Below are 18,064 nucleotides of genomic sequence, written 5' to 3'. Positions count from 1 at the left end.
TTACAACCCAGCAGGGTTAAGTAATACTAAAACCAATAGTGTTTCATGGAGGTTCACCTAACCTAGATTTGTAATCATTTAGATTAAAATAAACTGGGATTTTTAAATTTTTTTTTTAATGGACTCTGCTCCACAAGTTCCACAATGGGGGAGAAAAAAATTGTGCTGTACAATGACACTTTTCATATTTCTGAAGTATAGTACATTCAATACCTTTCCAAATATACAGGGTGTTTCAAAAAGATAGACCTAAATCATAATTGCAGTTACACAGCAATTTGGTCGATCTTTTTAAAACACCTGGTAGTACATCTAATGTAGCGGTGAGTTATGTGGTAACAGTTTTCTATGGAGTGACTGAAGTATTTGTCATTGTGATTTAATGAAATCAGTGATTATTTTTATGAATTAGGCCAAGGGGTTTTGTTCATCTCCTGGAAAATAGTTTGCTTTGAAAAGTTGTGCAGTCTGCCTTTAATGGTTAGCACACATAATTTTTGAAGTTCATACTAACCAGGTGTCTCTACCAGTGGTGCCCTGTCTGCCTGGACATGTTGGTGGCTTAACTTCTCCAGGTGTTACAGAAGGACTGCAAAACAATCTGTCAGGTCTGTGTGAAATTTACTGCATGTGCACAAGCCTGTCAGCAGCATGAGCTAGTAGGAGGCTACAGAGGTTTGCAAATGGAGGTGGCTACCATCAAGACAATTTATGTTCCAATTCTAGGCTTATTTCTAGAAAAACTAAGTCAAATAATGACACTGTCTCTGCCTTTTCCCCAAGAAGTTGAGGAATCTGTTAACTGATATCAGTTAATTTTGGCATTTGTTTCAGAGATACTGAGGCTCTGCAGGTTTAATGAAAATGAAGAGTTTCCTCCTTTATCTGTTGTTCTTGTAGGTGACAGCACCCTCCTGCAGTGTGTGCCAAGGGGGAATGCTAGGAACCACTCAAATTTTCCTACCAAGTTAGTAGTTTCCTGAACTTGCAGAGGAGTGAAGTAAGGCAAGGCAGAAATTTAGAGATCATCCTAAGTTTGCATGTAATTCGTTCTTGAAATGTAACTTTGTCCTTGTCCGTTATTTTTCTGTAGAAGGTGCAGAAGTGTGCCTTTTTAATCATGAACCATCATGGGATTCTCTCCAATGTTATTCTAGTACATCAACCCCAATTTAGTGTAATGACCTTTGTGCTACTGTATTTTTAAGTGATGTAAACTATATAATCTGTTAAATAATTACTCAATCTGTACATTTTACATTCAGTAAACTAGGATATCAATTTTGTAAGAGACTGGCCTCTTATTAGCGAGGAAATTGTCTTCATATGGAGTGCATAATTCATAAGATTTAAGTCACAAACATTTGACAATGCCGTATGTAAAGAGCTTAATGTAAACACAGAAAAGTTAAATTTACAAAAAGATGCTGCTAGCTGTGAAGTTTAAAGAATTATTGTTAACAGACTTTTGAATACTGTAAAGCTTTCATTAATTGATCAGGAAAATTGGGAAGGGGCTGTCAAGTATTCTAAAGCAACCTTTTCATTATGGTACTTCTTGTGCAAGCCAAATATTTTCAGAGTTGTAAAAAAATGTGTGATAGGAAATACTGAAAGAAAGAGAGAAAATGCTGCTTAGAGGAACTGTCAGGCTAAAATCTTAAAGCAGATTCAATGACAGGAATAGATATATTGTGTTATGAAAACACAACTGCTTCCCACATCCTAACATACAGTATACATGACAATTTTCAGGAAATGCATGGTAAGTAAGTATAGAAATAGCAGCTCTGTATCTGTGTACAGTTGGGTTCAGGAAAATAAGAAAACTACTTTGTGTGTACTTCTTGACAGTGACTCCGTCACTCATATTGTGGCTGAGAACAACTCTTACTTGGAGGTGCTGGACTGGCTGAGAGGACAGGCTGTGGGTGACAGCTCCAGGTTTGAACTGCTGGATATCTCCTGGTTCACAGCCTGCATGGAAGCGGGAAGACCAGTTGATACAGAAATGAAGTATCGTCTTATGGTAAGACAGATCCCTCAGTGTAAATACAGTGACATTCAAAATTAATAACTATGTTTGGGGTGTTTTGTGTGTGTGTGTTTTTTTTTCTTTTTCTTCCTTTTTTTTTTTTTTTTTTAAAAAATCTAAAAGATTATATACTAGTGATATATTTTAAGTTTAAAAACTTTTTTCACAAAAGTTCACATGAGTAATTGACGCAGTTTTAAAAATGCTAAGATACTATGTCATCATGCGTTACAAACTCTAATATACATCATTCCTAAAAGGGAAAAAAAAGGATGCTATAAAAGGGGAAATATCCATCAGTGAAGCATTTACTGTTGTTGTGGGACTTGTGGCATTTCCACAAATACCTCAACATCATGGTAAAGTTTCCACTGAGGGCAGAGTGTTTTAATGGGCTTTTGATGGACAAATTTGCCTCTTCAAAACAGTACAAAAAATATTAAAACATTTGCCTTTGGAAGTGATTGGCTGATTGCTGGGCCCTTGAAGGACCTGTGAAATGAAGGCTGTTGCAGTCTGTCAAATGCAACAACCAAGTACAGCTGTACTAAGAAAAAAAAAAAAGGGGTTTATTATATTGTATTATCTCTCAATGGGAGCTGTAAGTGAGAGGTTATTGTGAATAGCAGGCTGATTATTTGGTGAATGGTGTTTGACCTCGAAGCAATGGATGATAATATATTCTGGTCTGTATTTGACAAAATTATGTGCTAATTTATCAAGTTGGAGTGTGGTGTGAAGCGGTGGTATTCAACATGCCCGGTACAGACTGCAGGTGATGAGGGTGTGGTAGGGATGCCTGGATGTGCTGTGCCCAGTGCAAAGACAGCCCATGCTGCTGTGCCCATGAAACGGACCCTGCAATGTGTCAGGACAAACCCATTCCTATGTTCTGCACATGCTTGAACCTCACGGTGGTGGATTTAACGTGCACTGGTGAGTCAAGAGAACTACAAGTCGAGCTAAAGCGCTCTGAAGTGAAGGGTAGGATTGCTGCTGATTTCCGAGTGTCTAGTCTAGTGCTCTGTGTGAACTGTGCGATACACTAACTGGGAAACCCATCAGCACTGGGACCACAGCAGGATCCACAGTGTGTATCTTCCTGAGAGGCACAGGCTGCCTGATTATTTAACAATAATGTTGCACTGTTTGCTGCTTCTTCATAGTGATGTTTAGGTTATGAAGGATGACTCATAAATTCTGCCCTTCCCCAAGAAAAACTGTAGCTCCTGATTAATTTTTTCAGTCATCTTTTATTGCCAGAAACTGTTTTCCAGGATTTTATGTATAAGAATTACTGTTTAATAACACTTTGGGGGCGAGGAGTGAATACACCAGATGGAGCTGTCGCTCTCAGACTCAGCATAATTCTGTGCAGAGTATGTGTTTATATTTGCAGTCCTTCCAATGAAGTATTTTTGCAGCATGTTTATAATATTTTCAGTGAATCTGCTGGAGGGAGAATAGACCAAAGAAAATGCAAAACAGAAAACACCTGTAAACCTTGTAACTACTGCATTATGTAGGCAAACAGGTCACAAAAATACAAATATTGGGAATGCAAAGCTGTTCTCTAAACAAGAAATAAATCCAAAACGTGGGTAAAATCCTGTGAAGTTTGCTGAGAGTTTCACTTCAGGATTAAAAGTAAACCACATTACCCTTTATATACATTCTCAGTTTCAACAGTGCTTAAAGACCTATAGATTCAGATATCTTAAAATATCCTCTCAAAGTTTTTTTTGTGTGTTGTTTGGATTTTTTTTTTGTTTTGTTTAATTTCAGGGGTAAGAAATGCCGTTGTCTTTCTCCAAAATGTCTCAAATGATACTGAAGCTTACTACATTGTTTCGGTGTGTGGGGTTTTTTTAAATCAATGAGCAGACTACTGCAAGTTGAGCTGCCCTCATTTTCTTTTATATATGAAAGTGCATTTGGAATACTGCTGGAGCAGAAACTTCTGAAAAAAAGGTAGCAGCAATGCCAGGAGATAATTATTATACTTGATACTGACTCTGCAAGTCAGAGCATGTGTTTCTGTTGAACCATAAAGTTTTCATGCTAATAAATGTAGAATGCAATAAGCAAGTGACTGTTGCACTGTTAGCTTTAATGCTTATAGTTAAGGAACAGTCTTAATGATGTAATGGCTCTAAAGTAACTAATGTTTTTTTTAAAGCAAACAAGGAAGGAAGAGAAAGGATTCTAGACGTATGGCAAATTTACAAATAATTTTTCTTGTTGCAGTGTGCCCATGATCTTTTTTCTGCCTTGAGAAATAAGAAAGGATTGAAGCAAAGGTTAATTTTCTTTTTAAGTACTAGACCAATCTCATACATAATGTAACTTAATTGCAGTTTCACTGAAGACAAATTTGATCCATTATGTCAATCTTGTAAAATGCAAAGTGAAAGTAAATTAACAAATCTTGAACTCAGGCTACAACCATGAAGGCTTTGAGGTAAAAGGAATTAATTGCAGTGGGGGAATGGTGTGGGTGAAATCTTATCTACATGTAGGTTAGTGTTAGAATTCCCATTATTATCAACAGCAGTAAGATTTCATCTTCCAGATCTTACAGTGGCCTATTTGGAAGGTTGTTCTTCACTCATGATGCTTGTTTTAATGTATTGCTAAAAAGAAAGGTCCTTGTCCATGCGAAACAAGGGGAATAAAGTCAGAGTTACAGATCATTAGCTAACATATTAATTACCACTGTCACCAAAATACATCTTTCTGTGATTGCGAATGATCCAAGAGATGCTCCGATATTAGTGATTTATAGAGTATGAAAGGTCGGGTGACCAGATCTAAGATGGTCTGAGTTGTTACTGATTCATTTGGTAACAGTTGACTTTTATATTTAGTAGCCATAGTTTATTTTATTAGGCTATGGAAGTGTGGTAGCTAAACATCCACTTTAAAGGGAAATTGAAATATTTCTATGGCAAAGGAATGCTTTCATCCAGAAACACATTTCGCACCACAAGCAGATGAATATTCTGGACAATAGCAGTACATGGACATTAATATGTATATAAGGGCATCTCCACATGCTAGAAAGTAGTGCTGTTTCCTGGGTAATGGCAAAGAAAGAGGCAGATGGGAAGATTTCAGAGGGATAGAAATAAAGGAAGAAAACCATAAGTGGGTTGGTATCTGCAGCAGCCTTAGGAACTCTGCTGTGTCTGCATCTCTTCTGATTTTTCCTCAGTCAGAACCCAAAAGTTGTTTGTTAGTTAGTTAGGTTTGTTGGTTGGTTGGGTTTTTTTTAGGAAAAGAGATTTATTTCCTTGAGCAAGATTTTCCTCCGTATTAGGAAAAGGAAGTGGTGTATCTTTTGATCCCTTGCCATATTATGTGACAGGCAACTCATATTTAACGTTTTCCAGAGTTTCTCACTCTGTTGCCTCATGAAAGAGAGCGATTCTAATGGAAGAAATCCTTCATACTGACAAGTCAGAGTTTCCTAGAAAATAAAATGAAACTTATAAACTGGATGCCTTCTCTTCATAAAATGCTGGATATCAGCAGAATTTATTATTTGATCAATGCTGTCTGGACTTTACAAAGCTGCTGGCTGTTGAATAATGTGGCCTGATGCAGTTTCTAGAATCCACACACCTTATGCCCTGCTGCTCCATTTTCTCTTTCTCTTTGTTATTTCCCTATGTTGTTATACTTCTTTGTTTGTATATTAAAAAAAATAGTTTGACAAAGAGTGAAGTAATCCCCTATAAGATCGGTTCTGCAACTAAGGCTCTCTGCTGTACAAACTGATGCTAGTGGTACAGGCTGATTTTCCTGCGGAAAATGTCATTGTGAATAAGTGGCAGTGACATTCATTGTTACTTCAGCCTGGATGTGAGTTACAAACTCTGATTAGCTCCAGCAGTTAAGTGGCCTACACATTGGATATTTTTTCAGTAGTTGCCCTTGTCCAGTGTACCATAATTTCATTCTAATATAGTGGAGTTATCTGCAAAAGAAGGAATGGTAATGCTTACATTTTTCTCATCTCCATAGTTGTTTCTCCCCAGCACTACAAGTTATTTTGAGGTGGTGTGAGTTTGCAGGATTGCTTGTTCTACACTGTAATTGCTACTGGATGAATCTTTAGGTTTGTCCCATAATCTGTACAAATGACTATATCCCATCTGTTCTTCCCACCAAAAAGCAATATCAACCTTGTTCTTATGTTCTGCTGATGATAGATAATCCCTGTAGTTCTCATGCAGGCACCACTGTATTCCCTAAAAATCAGGCTGTAGCAATTACTGTTTGCTAGACATTTTTGCTGTTGATTTCTAGCCAAAGTTTCTTCTGTTATATGTAATCAAGTCCTGTTAATTAAAAACACAACTATTGCTGATTAAGAAAAAATGTCAAATATCTTTGCTGACACAGGAATAGTGTTTAAGTGTGAATGTTTATGTGCCAGTCTATCACACTTAAACACACAGGGTTTCCGCATTAATTTTGCTCTCATCCACAATGCCAGGTAATGCTACAATGTAGAGCTCTTGTTCTTTGTGTATCTGTGTCCTAATGAAGATAATAGCTTATTATATATTCTATTCAGTAACATTGTTTGTTCACAGTCTTTGCAGCTGAGGCTATAATTTCAAGCAGTATATTAGCTGTAATCAATCATAGTTTATATGATTTAAAATCAATTTTAAAGTATAATTCATGAATGTGTGCAAAAGTGGATGAGTTGTGCTGTTGATCCTGGCTGAAACCCATTTCAGTTATTCCCAAGAGTGGTCTTACACATAAAATAGCTTCCTTCCTTTCAGTGTATACTATGAAAACTGCCATATAATTCACTGCTCCTTCAGCTGTGCAAGCAAATGCCTTTTATGTGTGTGTGTGAATACTATTATTTAACTACTCTGTATCAAATATAAAGGCAATTTAGCATGAAATTATATGTGTGTGTGGGGTGTGTGTGAAAGGCACATACACATATTTATGGGTTTGCCCAGCAGAGATGCTACCTTTATGTCTGAATGTCTCTGGATACAGGGGAGAAAGGGCTCATTGTTCCATTTTTGGGGTGAAAATTTCCTCTGTGTATCTTTGTGATATTTTGTTGTCGTTGAAACATTTCCCTGTGGCTTTTGGATAGTGCAATGCAATATGTTTTTCATACATCTACCAAATGTTTTCAGACAAAATGAAAACCAGCAAAAAGTATATAGAAATGCTGAGAACACTTCGGGCGTTTCCAAAATATTTCGGATTTGGGCACTTTTAATGAAAGCAAAAGAATTAAAGGACTGAGCACATAAAGCAGCAGCAAAGATGGTGCTAGATTGTCTTTTTCCAGTTGCTCAGGATACTCACATGTTGAGGACTCATGCTTGGGATGCTTTTTTTTGCCAATGGGAATGTGACTTGGTGTATCCTACCTTTCAGGAGGATTCTCTTCCCACTCTACTGGGATGTGTTGCCCACAGACTTTTTTGTTCATCTTGGTTGATTTTGCATAGAGCAAAATTAGGCAAAAAGTGAATGAGCATGTAGGTAGCCTGGTGCTTGGGAAACTCCCATTTAAGATTTGGCAACTGTCTCCTTTTCCTTGCTCCAATGAACACCTAAAAATGATGTCAGGGTTGAATCAGCGTGTATGGAAGGGGCTGAATGAGAAATCACATCATAAGGTGAACACCAGATGTTGGATGAAAGGACGGAGACAACTCTTCTATGTCTGTTTGTAAGGGTTTTCTTTCCTTTATAGTGACCCAAAAAATAGGACATTTAGCTTAAAGAATCAAATCCAAACAAAATTTTTTTTACCTGGAAGAGGGCCGGAAAGGTTTATTTTTAAAGTCATGGAAAAATTTTTACTTCACTACTGCATTTAGCTACAGATTGAAAAAGTTATTTGAGCATCTTGTTTTTTTTTCACGTTGGTCTAACATCCTTGATCTTATTGAATCATCTAGTGTTTTCTGGGAAAACTCTGTTCTTTCAAGCCTATCTGCCCTTAAAGCTTTGTAGGTTTTCAATCTTACTGCAATAAAAGGAGTAGAAGAGAGACTTGCTGTGTAGAGAGACTTTTTTTTTAATGAGAGTGCCATTGGAAACTCTGTGCAAGAGCCTACTAATGAAAATAAATGAAAAATCCCAGTAAACAACAGATAAACTGGTATTGCCAGTGCAACCAGTGTGAAATTAAATGTTTTCCCTAGGAAGATGGTAGGGTCATTATTATTCTCTTATTTTTAAATGTACATATTTGGGGCTCATGAATGTATTTTAAGCTATTTGATAGGTGTGTCACAAAATCTTATTTCCCCCCGTCCCCTTTTTTTTCTTTTTTTTAGGAACAAGATCAGTCATCTCCTTTGAATACACCTGAATCAGAGGTGCCATCTTTTATTGCAAGCAAGGTATCTCAGTATTCGTGTCAAAGGAAGACAACTTTAAATAACTACAACAAGAAATTCACGGTAATAGTTACTGTATCAATGAAGTAAAAATTAATACAAGTAAAATAATTAATACAGTACTTGATTCATTATTTTCAATGACATCATCAACAAATTCATGAGTTAAATAGGCAACACAATGATAAAAATTTATTAAAGTTATGAATCTGGCATATTAAAATTGAGTGCAAGCTTAATTGCATCCTTTAAGTATTGCTGAAAGCTTAACACAATGGATCTTTACTTACAGTAATAGCGTGTAAACACATGAATCTTTAAAACAAATGATGGAATAACATTCTGAAAATACCTTTTAGCCTTTCATCACAGTCTTATTTGACAAGTTGAAAGTAATGGTAAGCAAGTTTGGTTTAGGTCAGTCCAGGGTACTTCACAATTGCTCTGCTGCATTCTCGTTTGTCCAGGTGTTCGGTTCTTCAAAGAACAGTTGTAACATTCAGATTTTCAGAATTGCTTAGTTACGAAAAACAGGTTGCATGATCAATGTAATTACTTTAACATGATGAAAAAAAAAGCCCTTAAATTGTTCAGTTAAATAGAAATCTTGGAGACTGTCATATATCCTATTTAATGCTCATAGCATCACACAGTTCCATAAGTATGAAGAGCCTGAGTCATCTGGTCTAAATTCTGCTTAAATTATTGTGCCTAATGACTCCTCTGGCTGGCTCTAGATATTCAGTGACATCTATGCAAGAGGAAACAATTGACACAGAGACTCCGCTGTAGTACAGTCTGAATAAATATGACATAGTTTCATTCATATGTTTCACCTATAACATGAAACGCTTCCTGAGGTTTCATTATTTTTGTTGTTATTTATAATTTTTATGCTTTTACTTTGTGTGTATGCCAATAGATATGCACTAATCTTTCAAGTAAATATTATTTGTAAGATCCATATAAAAATAATAACAGCAGTAATTTGGAATAAAACCCGTTTACAAAGTAAATACTAAAACCTCAGAGAATTCGGAATTAAAGATAAACCTAAAATCATCTCTGAAATGTCTTGATCTGGGAATGCACAGTTAAAAATTAAACAACCTAAATTTTGCCTTGTAGTGATGCTTTGAAATAATCGTCAATTATGCCAATTATATAGTAGTGTTCATGGTACTCAAAGAGGTTAAACTGTTTGCTTAGTGAAAAAACATTCCCTTTTTGAGCAACCTGGTGGGAATTGAGTTTTGATCCTGGTTGGAGCCTGTGTTTGGACTAGAGACCTGCTGAGGTCCCTTCCAACCCCAATGATTCCAATTTTCCCAAAATTGCTTCTTTTGAAATGGTTACTGTGCCCCACTTCCTGCTAGAAAAACAAGGCTGTGAATGTTATTGTTTAACCTCTTGAAAGCAATCATTCTTTTTCACTGTTTACAATTATCAAATACACACTGCTATAGGGGAAGATGTTAGATCAAATACAGTGTGACTTAAAGATACTGTAAAATATGGACCCTCTTGAAGAAATCGGAAGTGCCTTAGTTCTATTCTTCCTGAAAACAGTGGAATGCAGGAGTCAGTGCCTTGTTGCATTTTCTGTAGCAGGATATTTTGTCGGTCATTCTGAAGGGAGAAAGTTAAAATTGTGATGGATAATGGCAAAGCACAATGACTACTCCCAGAAGGCATGAAGTTTTCATTGATTTTTAAATTTTGAACAGAAAAAAAGGTCTAGAATAAGGTAGCTCCCTTTTAATGATATCTTTAAAATTTTAATTTTTGAAAACTCTAATATCTTCATTTGTAAATTCGCGCTGTATTTTTCCATACTCCTGAGGCCCCAGAGGAAGTCAGGACAATGGAGGAGTTTGTCTTGGTTGATGAGGACTGGGTTAGGGAGCAATTAAAGAATCTGAACATCCATAAATCCATGGGTCCAAATTGGATGCACCTGTGGGTGCTGAGAGAACTGGCTGAAGTCATTGCTAGGCCACTCTCCAACATCTTTGCTAAGTTGTGGGGAATGGGAGAGGTGCCTGAGGACTGGAGGAAAGGAAATGTCACTCCAGTCTTCAAAGAGGGCAAGAAAGAGGACCCAGCTAACTATAGACCGTTCAGTTCACCTTCATCCCTGGGAAGGTGATGGAACAACGTATCCTTGGTGCCACCTAAAGACATATCAAGGATAAGAGGGTCATTAGGGGCAGTCAACATGGCTTCATCAAGGGGAAGTCATGCTTGACCAACCTCATAGCCTTTTATGAGGACATAAGCAGGTGGATGGATGATGGCAGGGCAGTGGATGTGGTGTATCTTGATTTCAGTGAAACACTTGACACAGTCTCCCACAGCATCCTTGTTGCTATGCTGAGGAAGTGTGGTCTGGACAATTGGGTAGTGAGGTGGACTGCGAACTGGCTGAAGGGAAGAAGCCAGGGAGTTGTGGTCAATGGGGCAGAGTCCAGTTGGAGGCCTGGATCTAGTGGAGTCCCTCAAGGGTCAGCACTGGGACCAGTACTATTCAATATATTCATCAACAACTTGCTTGACGGAATAGTCAGCAAGTTTGCTGGTGACACCAAACTGGGAGGAATGGCTGACACGCCAGAAGACTGTGCTGCCATCCAGCGAGACCTGGACAGGCTGGACAGTTGTGTGGGGAAAAAATCTAATGACATATAACAAGGCCAGTCTTGCATCTGGGCAGGAACAACCCCAGGTACCAGTATAAATTGAGGAACAACCTTTTAGAGAGCAGTGTAGGGGAAAGGGACCTGGGGGTCCTGGTAGACAGCAGGATGACAATGAGCCAGCACTGTGCCCTTGTGGCCAAGAAGGCCAATGGCATCCTGGGGTGTATTAGAAGAGGGGTGGTTAGTAGGTCGAGAGAGGTTCTCCTTCCCCTCTACTCTGCCTTGGTGAGACCACATCTGGAATATTGTGTCCAGTTCTGGGCCCCTCAGTTCAAGAAGGACGGGGAACTGCTGGAGAGAGTCCAGCACAGAGCCACAAAAATGATTTAAGAGAGTGGAGCATCGAGGAAAGGCTGAGGGAGCTGGGTCTCTTTAGCTTGGAGGAGACTGAGGGTTGACCTCATTAATGTTTATAAATATGTAAAGGCTGAGTGTCATGAGGATGAAGCCAGACTCTTCTCAGTGACAACCAGTGGTAGGACAAGGGGCAATGGGTACAAACTGAAACACAGGATGTTCCACTTAAATATTAGAAGAAACTTCTTCACAGTGAGGGTGACAGACACTGAACAGGTTGCCCAGGGAGGTTGTGGAGTCTTCTTCTGCGGAGAAATTCAAAACCCACCTGGACACATTCCTGTGTAACCTCATCTGGGTGTTCCTTCTCCAGTGGGGGGATTGGACTGAATGATCTTTCAAGGTCCCTTCCAATCCCCAACATTCTGTGATTCTGTGAACTCTAGTGAATATATAGTTCGTATTCTAGGTGGTGAATTCTTGAATCTAGTCCAAAATTCAGTTCAGATGAAAACTATGATAGCAGCAACATGTTCATTGAGTGGCTTCTGTTATACCTGTGTGTCACAGAGATGCAGTCCTTAATTTACTTCCAGATTTATTATTGCAGCAGTCTTAATGTCAGAGTACAACTCGTATTTGACAAATGAATTTTACTGAACATACTAGAAGCAGGGCAGTTTGATGACTGAAGCACTGAGACTCCCTTCTGTTACCCTATATATCAAACATTTCTGAGTCTGAGTAGAAACTAGGTTTCGAAATGACAAAGTTGGCAGTTTTTCATCCTCATATTTTAAGACTGACTGTATTGTGTTCATGCTTTATTTCTGAAGGTGGTACTGGGCAAGTTGATAATGCATATGAATCTGTCTAGCACTTTGACAGTTGTAATGCAAGTCCTTGGAGCTGTTGCTCTTTTCCTCACAACCAAAGCTTGCCAAGACAGCTGAACACTTCAGTGTTTACGGACTGCAAGAGCTGGCCCCTTCCCTGGAGGCTTGCCAGATAGCCTGCTTGATGTCACAGCAGCCTGATTTTTAGTTTTGCTGTTGTTTTGTCAGTCTTTTCTTAAACCTGTAATTCAGGTTCTCAAACAAAGTGTTCCAACAGATTTTTTAGTGTGAGCATTTAGCAAATACACTGAAGCACTGGTATAATTCACTTGTGCATGCTGTGGGCAACCAACCATTAAATGACAGATTTTCCCTGGCTCAATGCCGTACATCCTGAAAATTAGGTCCAAACCATCTTGAATTATGTGTTGATGATAGTATTTTGTTCTAACAACTCTGTGACTCGGGGTTGTTCCTTTTTCTTACAGATTTTCTGATTTCTTTGGTTAGCTTGAAAAGTATTTTTTTCAGTCTTGCCTGTAACAGGGGCACAAAGCTATTATTTGCCTATGCGTTCTTGGATGAACTCATAGATTCTTTCTTTTACTGGACTTTGCCCTGATACCCTGTATCGAATTCCTTTTTCAAATGAGTAGTAATGTTTGAGCATGAACAGTAGTTAATGTTTGGCACCTTGTAGTCTCTTCAGAAGAGCAGGAAAACAGTTGCTAACAGGCAGTGACATGCGTACAACAAGGCTTTGAATGTGCTGATTTCTTGGAAGAGACACTTTGGGAGACTTGATTTCTGGAGAAATTGATAATAAGTGTTTAGTTTTAACCTTGAGACCTGTTCTGTATATATTTTACCATGAAAGACCATTTACTGAAACAAAATAGCAGAGATATTTGATGAGAGCTCATCAGGACATTGTGATGGTTTGACATGATAGATGCAGTTTCTGTGTTCAGCTGTCCCATGTTTCCTTTCTGTTGTCATAGTGTCATGGTGTAACCCGAGCTAGCAATACAAGAGTAGCCACTCGCTTGCTCCCTGACCCCAAGCAAACAGGGGAGAGAATCAAAAGAGAAGGGAGAAAGTTGGATTGAGATAAACACAGTTTAATAAAATAGCAAAATACTAATACACTACTAGTAAATTATATATGTATGTTTTATATACATATATGTATATACACACAGGCACACACATATACATAATAGAAATAGAATATAAAATAAAAGATACTCAATTCCTCACAAAGTTCGTCCACACCAAGCAGCCAGTCCCAGGAAGCAGCACTTGCTACCAACAGCTGATCCTGGAGAGAGAAAAAGGGAGAAAGGCCAAGAGACCTCTGCAAATAGCAGGTGCCTCTTCCAATGACAAATGGCCAAAACTAATTAATGTTCTGAACAGAACTCCCCAGCTCCAACAAAGAGAGAAAAGCAAGCAAAAAAGCCAGAGAGAGACCAGGAGATCCCAACTCTCCTTAAATATGAAGCACGATACTGATGGAAGCAATACTCTTATTGATCAGTTTGGATGTCAGTCAAGCTCTGCCCCATCTATGCCCCCCTTCTGTAATGCCTCACATCTATGGGCAGAGCACTCAGAACATCCTTGGCTCTCAGACTAGAGCAATTCAAAACATTAACTCTTTTTCTCAAACCAAGTCCAAGTAATGACTGTGCTGGCTATGAAACAGAAAAGGTTTCTAACCGCATGAACAAAATTAACTCATTTTCAGTCAAACTAGCACACATAGCCAGAAAATAAATTACAGAAAGGCGCAACAAACCAGTTGTACATCATGGAAGAAGCTACAGAAGGGTTGACAAAGACTGTGCAGATGTGAAGATTTCACGACTACGTTCAGCAGGAGACAAATCCCACCCAAATTATTATTTTTTTTTTTATGAGCTGTTGAATAGTAGCAAGGCCTATTGTGTGAAGAATAGACTAAAAATGTCACATTGCTTGCCAAGAAGGAGACAGTAGCATTGTGTGTGGCAGTTCATGGAGAAGAAATGCCACCACTTCAAATGTGTGGGGCTTCATGCAGTCTTTGGGTCCCTGTGCGTCACGTACTGTGACCTCTTGGTACATTGGCTGGGAACCACTGCTATGGAATTTACTGAATTGGATGATTCAGGAGTGCACCTGAATGCATAGCTCTGACTCCACAGGTGAGCTCTAGCTGTTCAGATGGGCAAAGATGCAAAGCAGAAGGGCAAATTGTTTCTGCAGAGGCTGCACCTTAAGCATGTTTCCTTTATGTTTGTCTCAAAATTAACATTATTATGGAATATAGTATTACAATATTGTTTTCTGGCTCATTTGTAAATAGCTAGCCATACTCCCTCTCTTCCTCTGAAAATATGCACTTGGGGACTGCATTGTGTTTTCATGTGGTAAAATAAATGGAGTCATTCTGCTGTGCCGGAGAGGGGTAGTTGGATTTGAATATTAATACCAGACTGCAATAAAATTCAGACAGACATTCTTCTGTGAGGAAAACACAATTTAATTCTTACAGAAGAAACTAATTAAGTCAGAAGCAAACAGTTCTGTGATTCTGACGCTTATTGCTAATGTTACTGAATGTTACTGTGCTTTGGCTGTTACTCATGGTAATGAGAATGTGGATGCCTAGCATGGGAAAGATGCCTGGTTTTCTTTTCACTCTGTTAGAGAGAAAAAAAATCCCTATTTCATCTTCTTTTTAACCTACAAAACATGTACCAGTTATGCTATGCAAGTGGCTCAAGTGTTTATTATTATTCCATTTTAAAACAGACCTCAGGAGAACCTCAACTTTAATGTTATTATGAACATGTGATGTCTATAGGTATAAAACCACTAACTGAATGCATAACCTTAATATCATGTACTGTCTTACTGACATAGCTTATTTCAGTAAAAAATCTCCAGACAATACATCAAAATTGCAAACTTTATAAATGTATATGAAGTGTATACCTATCCAAAATGAATTGGTGGTTTGGTCTAAGGAGGAAATGTTTCATTTTTAAGATAAGCAGGAGGCTGATCCCTAAAATACAGACAGAATATATATATACACCTGCACTTTTTGGCAACCCAAATTTGTGTGCATACTTTAAGTCTATGCTGCTTTCTTTGGCTATATTAATACATGTAACATATTTTTAAGATTTTATGTTTCTTATTACACTATATGTTATTATCTATTCTAGGGCAGTGTTATGTGATTGACACTAACATTGTGCTCTGTCAGCAAATCTTTTCTCACAAGTGTCTTGTTTTCTTTCACATTATGTAAAAAAAATATGGAAACTTCTCAAAAGTACCACACTTTTCAGTTGTAAGAAACGAAGCTGTTATTATTGGTTAATATGAGGAGCAGCTGGAGGTAACAGATATTTCTAATAACAGTCTGTGTACAAAGACCTTGGGATTGTTCACATTATGCTATTACTGTTACTCTCATTCAGCTGTGTTGTTTCTCCAGCTGATGTAAGATGACATGATAAAATATTTGGACCTGGGCAAGTATTGGGCTTTTCGGTTCAGATACCAAAAATAAAATTAAAAAATATTCAGATTGAACAAAATTTGATTATTTTATTCAATTTAGCCTACAGTACAGGATGCCTCATTAGTTAATTCTCCTTGAAATAAGCACTGAAAGTATTTACTTTGTCTGTGTATACAAAAGGTATTCAGATGTCCTTTGTATCTTTCCATTAAAACATAAAATCAGGATTTACACTGGGGAAAGTAAGAAAATTATTTGAATGAATGCTTCATTCTAAATCTCTTTAAAATCACTTTGGTCAGTTTTGAATGGACACCAAAAACTGGCAACAGCAATGTGATGAAAACTAGGACCCACTCTTTAGATTAACAGCTTAACAAATAAACTTCAAGTAGAAAACAGTTATTGGGAGCAAAAGCAATTTAACTCAAATTGTTGATCTGAGTATAGTAGTCCTTCAACCAGGTATCATGTATGTTCATATTTTTTTATTTGTGCTGCGGTAGCATTCATAGGCTCGAGCAAGATAGAGGCCTTTTTAATAAGAGATGCTGTACAAACACATTGTGAAAGACAATTCAAGGCCTGAAGAGTTCATAGCCCTAATAGACAGCAAATGAAAGGCAGCAAGGGAAACAGTGGCAGGGAGGTCTAAAGCAGCCTTCCAAGGTCACACAGCAGAGGAGCAGGAGGTGTAGGAATGAGAACAAGACAGGTGCCCCATCCATGAAGCTGTAATGCTTTCTTTACAGAACAGATTAGACTTAGAATATTTTCTTGGTAGTATAGTGTTGGTGATATCTGTTCTTGCAGAGTCTAAAGCTGAGTTTATTAAAGACTATTTTGGAAGTAGCACGAGAACTGCTTTGACAATCTTATTTAAATGAGCAGGATGTTATGAAGCATAGCGTGTGGCCATTAGCTTATTTTGCTTTTCTGAATGCGAGTGGATCTGTGTACTCTGATATTTGTGTTGAAAGTTATTGGATTTGGCACACATAAAGCAGCACAGCATTATTGTTTATTATTTTTTATATTTTTCAGAGAACTTTTTAATGTGTTAGTTGAGAATCTTGCTCTTTGTGTTGATTTCAGTGTTGTTATTTTTAGCATTTATAATATAATATTTAAGTATCTTGCATATATTAAAATGCACACTAACTAATAACTTTGTTTTATTTACGATATTTTAATCTTATTAGCTCTTAAATACCAGATATTAAATGGGCTTCAAAATTTCTGTCAGTACATCCATAGTCTTCCTTATTTTTAATGTATTTCAACAAAATCTTTGTGTACTTTTCTTCTGATGCACTGGGATCTAGAAGCCCATTCCATTCCATCCCTAAATTTTTGCATAGCCCGTCTCGCTAACATACATTCTGCAATTTCAGGCACAGACAGAAATTTTTCAATACTGAAGAACTGAAATGTAGCCTAGCTATCTTTCACATTCAATTAGAGCAGTCCCTAAAGAATACCCAAGAGATTATGAAAATCCCACATGTTGGAAATCTAGAAATCTAATTTCCTGTTAAAATAGTATGTTTTAAACAGGCAGTCTGAGTATTGATCTGACTGATAATAATGTGGTGAGGTTCTTAAGGTAAGAAATAAGGTTTGGAATAAATGAGAGGACAGTAATTTTCCTTTTTATATCACCATGAATAATTTTTAGTAGAGATCTAATAGACTGTAAGCTTTTTCTCAGCTAATATAGGAGTTTCATGTGCTTTTCCCCTCTGGAATATAATTCAATATGGACTATAATATTCAACAGACAGCAACTCCACTTGGAGATCAGTTGCTTTCTCTTTTTAAAGCTGGAAGATTTTATCAAAAAGAATGTCAAAAGTGGTTTTATGTAAAAAGACAGATCTGTGATTAATTGCAGTATTTGCAGGCTATGCTTTATATGGGGAGTAATGATACTATTTCAATACTATTTAATTGTTTATTTAAAGCAGCAAAGCCAGGAAAACACCGAAAAATGCAAGCTAGATTGATAAAAATGCTTTGATTATATTTTCTCATTGACTGTCAACAGCCTCTGAGTAAAATGCTACATGTGATTGTCTTTTTTCAATAATGGTGGTGACACTGCTCTTCTGAAAACTGCCCTCCTGGTAGTGGAAAGGGGCTAGTACCTCTCTAAAACAGCAGCGGTGCTGGTATATGCAGACACTTTTTTCATGATGGCTGATTATTTAGTGTAGAATACACCTATTTAAATGTGCATGTGAGAGGCCGCCTGTTGGGAGTGAGAAAAAAGCCTCCCTAGA

At 37.6% G+C, this 18,064-nt stretch overlaps 1 protein-coding gene across 12 annotated transcripts in view; it reads left to right on the top strand.

The window, feature by feature from the left end:
* Nucleotides 1-18,064, top strand: part of DNTT (DNA nucleotidylexotransferase) — a 172,445-nt gene that overhangs the window by 79,741 nt on the left and 74,640 nt on the right. For 10 of the 12 annotated variants that reach the window (XR_002419400.2, XM_021293757.2, XM_021293755.2 and 7 more), the window contains 2 exons: nt 1,855-2,029; nt 8,368-8,493. Coding sequence is in view for 11 of the 12 variants with exons in the window: in XM_021293757.2 (XP_021149432.2) it covers nt 1,855-2,029; nt 8,368-8,493 (301 nt within the window). In the remaining variant the exon portion in view is untranslated. The remainder of the gene's footprint in view (nt 1-1,854; nt 2,030-8,367; nt 8,494-18,064) is intronic. The other 2 variants (XM_065068399.1, XM_065068400.1) reach the window with 2 other exon arrangements.

Source organism: Columba livia, chromosome 6 (assembly GCF_036013475.1).
Source record: "Columba livia isolate bColLiv1 breed racing homer chromosome 6, bColLiv1.pat.W.v2, whole genome shotgun sequence".
Classification (NCBI taxonomy): Eukaryota; Metazoa; Chordata; class Aves; order Columbiformes; family Columbidae; genus Columba; species Columba livia.
Note: the sequence above shows the minus strand (reverse complement) of the source record. Positions and strands in the feature narration are given on the sequence as shown.